This window comes from Jatropha curcas, chromosome 5 (genome assembly GCF_041381405.1).
Source record: "Jatropha curcas cultivar XTBG-Jc1 chromosome 5, XTBG_Jcur_1.0, whole genome shotgun sequence".
In the NCBI taxonomy this organism is placed as follows: domain Eukaryota; kingdom Viridiplantae; phylum Streptophyta; class Magnoliopsida; order Malpighiales; family Euphorbiaceae; genus Jatropha; species Jatropha curcas.
This window is the reverse complement of record NC_143155.1, coordinates 15,497,661-15,503,137: the sequence shown is the minus strand read 5'-3', so window position 1 is coordinate 15,503,137 and position 5,477 is coordinate 15,497,661. Positions and strand designations below refer to the sequence as shown.

Below are 5,477 nucleotides of genomic sequence, written 5' to 3'. Positions count from 1 at the left end.
GGCTTATTTCGGAGTCAGTGCTGATTCAGAGTCGGCTGATCTGTTGACAGCTAGATTTTTATTAGGACCTGGCATGTAGATGCTTTTTCCTGATTTGAAATATACTAAACAATGTGCAATTTATGTAATATATGCACTTATTATGGATAAAATGACTGTTTGCTTAAAAATGCTTGATATATTTCCAACTATTCTATTTCACCAAAGTAAATTCACAACATTTGCATATTAACATAGACTTAACATAACACACTTTAAAGTTAATAAGAACACAAAAGGTGAATTTATTAATTAGAATTCGCCATAAACATTTCAAGCTGTACATAAAATTTCTTCAGCCTATCCATATTGACTGGTTCGGTAAACTCATTCCCTTCCATGTCTAATAGCTTCACTTCACTTTTGGAAAACATTTTCTTGATAAGGAATGGGCCCTCCCAGTTAGGCTTAAACTTTCCCCTTTGGTTGTGAGTGTTTGGTCGCATCTGTTTCAGAACCAAATCCCCTACTCTAAGTAGCTTTGGATGGAATCTTTTGTTAAAGTGCTTAGTTATCTTCCTCTTATAAAACTGATCCATGAAGCAGGCATCAAGCCTTTTTCCATCTAGGAGTGCTAATTCTTGACAATGATTTTCTGCCCATTGACATTCTGAAATCTTGGACTCCATCATTATGCACAAGGACTGCACTTCTATCTCAGTAGGTAGTACAACTTTCATTCCATAGACTAGAGAGTAAGCAGTTGCCCCATTCGTAGATTTGGCTATAGTTTGGTATCCCAATAAAGCATATTGTAGCTTGCTAGCCCAATCACGGTGATTTTCTGCCATCTTCCTTAATGTCTTCTTGATGTTTTTGTTTGCAGCCTCCACTACCCCATTAACTTATGGTCTGTAAGGTGAAGACTTGTGGTGTTCGATTCCATATTTCTCTGATAGCATTTTTACTTCTACTTGGAACGGAACTCCATTATCTGTCACAACATGATGAGGGATTCCGTATCTACATATCAGGTTCTTTTCAATAAATTTGGCCATTTGCTTGGCGCCTATGTTCTTAAATGATTCTGCTTCAACCCATCTTGAGAAATAGTCCACTGCAACCACTATAAATTCATATCCGTTAGAAGCAGGTGGTCAAATATTGCCAATGATATTGATCCCTCAAGCTGCAAATGGCCATGGCAGAATAGAAGGATGTAATTCTGAAGGTGGAACATGACTCAAGTCTTCATGAATTTGGCATTCGAAGTACCTTTTCACAAAACAAATACGATCCTTTTCCATTATCGCCCAAAAGAAACCCTGTTTGAGGATTTTCTTAGCAAACGCTTTTCCATTCATGTGGATGCCAGAAACCCCTACATGGATCTATTCCATAACCCCTTCATCTTCTTTCCTGGAAATACATCTTAACAATACCCTGTCTGACATTCTTTTGTACAACTGATCGTCTAAGATTACAAATTGTAATGGCAAATATTATATAGCTCTTTTATCATCTCTAGTAGTTGAATCTGGGTAAACCCTCTTTGTCATCCACTATAGGACATCATAAAACCATAGGTTCTCTTCCTCCTCAATATCCATAATCTTTTCGCCTTCATAACATGGGATGCCACCCGTAGACATCATAAATGGCTTCTTGGGCATTACCGAAATCTCTTCCCAAACTGATGCTAAGTTAGCCAAGGCATCTAGTACTCGATTGTTTACTCTACTTGTACATGTGAAGGTTACCTCCTTGAAGTTTTGAACAATAATGCGTAGGTAGTCGATGTAAGGTTTCAGCCTGTCTTCTTTGACTTTCCAATTGCCGTTTGCGTTCTCGATGACCAGTTTCGAATCACCAACAACCTCAACTTCTTCAATTTTAATTGCGATCAAAGCTTCTAACCCAAATAGGCAGGCTTCATATTCTACCATGTTATTCGTGACTGCAAATTGTAACCTTTTCAACATCGAGATAACTTCTTATGGAGATTCTAGCAAAACACCTACTCTGGCTCCTTTACTATGAGCTAAATCATCAAAGTAGAGCTTCCAACCTTTCTTTTCTATCAAACTCAAATATTCGTTAGGAAAGTCAATCTCCCACTGTTCATTATCTTCAACTAGATGTGCTGCTAAAAATTCAGCAACTGCTAGTCCTTTGACAGTTTTCTTTGTGGTATATTTAACATCAAATTCTGATAGTAGGATTAGCCTTCTTGCTAGTTTTCCCAGTAGTGCTAGTGTTCCATATAAATATATGACCAAATCCATTCTTGATATTGCTATCACTTTGTAAGACTGAAAATAGTGTCGAAGTTTTGTGGTAGCCCATACCATTGCTAAGCAAGTTCTTTCAATCAAGTTATATTTCTATTCATATGGAAGAAGCTTTTGCTCAAGTAATACACTGCCTTCTCAAAACCGTCTTCATCAGTTTGTGCTAACATGGCTCCAATTCCAGCATCTTCCACTATCAAGTACAGAATTAAGGGTTTCCCTGGCTTTGGTGGGCTCAAAACTGGGGGACTTGACAAATATTCCTTGATTTTGTCAACAGCTGTCTTGCCAGTGATTGTTTCACTGTACCGGCTGATCTTTTCTTAAAAGTTTGAAACTCGGATCACATACTATAGACAACTTCGAAATGAACCTGCTGATATATTGAATCTTTCCCAGAAAGCTTCTCACTTACTTTTTCGTCTTAGGCGGCTCCATTTCTTGGATCACCTTAATCTTGTCTAGATTGATTTCTATTATCTTAGGTCCTACTACGAATCCTAGCACTTTCCTGGAAGTCACCCCAAACAAACATTTCTTTGGGTTCAATTGTAGCTTGTATTTAATTACTCAGTCCATGAACTTTTCCAGGGCTGTTCTATGCTCTTTTGGTGTCTTCGTCATGACAATCATATCATCAATTTACACCTCTAACTCCTAGTGGATCATGTCATGAAATAATGTGGTTGCCATCCTTTGATAAGTAGCCCCAATGTTCTTTAAGCCAAACAGCATCACCAGATAATAGAAAGTACCAAACTCTGTCATAAATGATGTCTTGACCTTGTCTAGTAATGCCATAAGAATCTGGTTATACCTTGCAAACCCATCCATAATGGAGTAGCATCCCATCATCGATGCACTGTCAATTAAGATATCAATATGAGGGAGAGGAAAATCATCCTTCGGTGATGCTTTGTTCAGATCCCTATAGTCCACACACATTCTGACCCCTCCATCTTTCTTAGGAACTGGGACTATGTTCGCCAACCATTCTAGACAGTGAACCACTTCAAGAAAACCTACATCTATTTGTTTGGTCACTTCCTCTTTAATCTTCTCGGTCCATTCTGGTCTTAATCTTCTTCTCTTCTGCTTCACTGGCTTGGCTCTAGGATACAGAGGAATTGTGTGCTCAGCTATAGACCTGTGTATCCCTGGCATATCTTCATAACTCGATATAAAGGCTTCCTTTTTGTCCATGAGTAGACTTTGAAATTTTGTGTTTAACTCTAGCGTTAGGTTTGGCCCAATTAATAGAATTCGTGGATTATCTTTTGTGCCAATATTAAATTCAAGCATGCATGATGAGTTAATGTCAAACATGCGCATGTGCTTATCTACTCGATGAATGGAACCATCAGAAAAGACATCAAACAAGTAAGCAAAATTAAGTTCATTTCATTAAAAAATAGAGAAAGTTCATTACAATCATATTCTTCCTTGACAGAAATTAACACATTAGAAGGGACATCAGCTTCCTCAAAGCTTTCTTTTATGTAGGCCCGGATTGCTTCTTGCACTCGATCTGCAGTGTCCTCTTCTTCTTTAGTGCTCACCTTCCCTTTATTCTTCTCTTCCTTCTCCACTTCTTGGGCAGCTTGCCCCTCTACTCGTTCCTCTTTCTGTCTTTTCTCCTTGGCCACTTGTGGCTCCAAAACCCCCCTCTTTCTCAGGTATCTTCTCTTTTTCCTTCTGTTCTTTCTCTTCCTCAAACTTCTTGGGCTCAACCGCTAAGATATCAATAACATATGCAAATATCTCTAGACTAGTGTACGTCTTTCCATTGTGCTAAAAAGGCTCTATTGGTAGACATGGAGAGGAATGCTCACTTGAACGGACGAATCATCCATCAATGCCCAACCAGTCATATGTTTTTGATGGTGTGCTCCCAATTTTGTACCCCAGGCCCATGCGGTTTCTTTGAGTGTGGATTTTAGGTAGCTCAATGCCCTGTTGATTCATTTCAAGTCCTTTTCCTTCCTCATAAGTCATCCTCTTCATAATGTTGAAGACGGTGAGCCCCATAACAGTGCTCAATACATCAACATGGAAACCAATCCATGGAAGGATAACCTGCTTATCCACATTTAGCGTAGCTATGCTTCGTTCATTAGTAGCAGTATAATGATGATTTTCCCATTAAATTCAAACTTGATTTTTTGATGTAACGTTGAAGGCACACCTCCCAAGGAATGATACTATGGGCGCCCAAGCAGCAAGGCAAAAGTTAGGCGGATATCGATGAAAATAAATTCAGTCTCCTTTTCAATCAACCCTACCTTGATCTTAATTTTGAAGATGCCCTCTACTTGTCTCTTAGAGTCGTCATACGCTTTAATCACAACATCTAAAGGATCTAAGTCAGACAATTCTAGCTTGAACTTGGAAAGCAGTTTTAACGGACAGACATTCAGGGCTGACCCATCATTTATCATTACATTTTCGGTCACTCTCCCTCTAACCTCAACCTTTATAAACAATGCCTTGGTGTGATTCCTTCCTTCGGGAGGAAGTTCATTATCAGAAAAAGTGATAGTGAGGGGATCATGGTTCACCATCCCCCACGAAATCAGCTAGAGAAATGGATGATGAAACCGAAATCTCCACCATGGCTTTAGTAAAGCCTCTCGGTGTTGTTTGATGATACCAACATGTCCCGCATGCTTATGTTTGCATGGGTTCTTTTCAATTGTCTCATTAGGGCATCATCTTCTACTTCCTTCTTTGGTACCTCCAATAAGCTTGCTTTTTCTTTCTCTTTCCTCGGCTTGATCATATCCGACTGATAGATCCGACCACTTCGGGTCATATGATTCACTACTTTTGCTTCTCTTTCATCCTCACTACTCCATATATCCAAAATAACGGGATTCATTTATACTTCATCCTCACTTCCTACCTAAACTTGCTCGCTCGGTTCTAACCATTCCTCATCGCTATCTTAAACATTTAGCACCATCACATAAATTTTGCTCCAAAAGCATCTCCCTCTCTCTTTCCTCCTCCTCTTCAAACTCGGCTAGCACCTTCTCGGGAGTCTTTCCAGACTCAACCATATATAAGTTCTTAGGAGGTAGCAGCACGTTTCTAAAGTTTGAAAGTGGATTAGTCCTCGTGATCGGCCTTGATTTTTCTAGATCCGTCACCTTGCCATTGTCGATTAGATTTGGATTTCATGTCTCAATCTCAAGTAATTATCAGTTA

At 39.1% G+C, this 5,477-nt stretch overlaps 1 protein-coding gene across 1 annotated transcript; it reads right to left on the bottom strand.

The window, feature by feature from the left end:
• Positions 1-287: 287 nt before the first annotated feature.
• On the bottom strand, positions 288-830 carry LOC149496269 (uncharacterized). The gene has a single exon (XM_089721312.1). The coding sequence runs from the start codon at positions 828-830 to the stop codon at positions 288-290; it is 543 nt and encodes a 180-aa protein (XP_089577438.1).
• Between the last annotated feature and the right edge of the window lie 4,647 nt (positions 831-5,477).

Bases quoted from the DNA above. Each gene is read 5' to 3' on its own strand.
- LOC149496269 (XM_089721312.1), bottom strand. From the start codon at position 830: ATGGCAGAAAATCACCGTGATTGGGCTAGCAAGCTACAATATGCTTTA.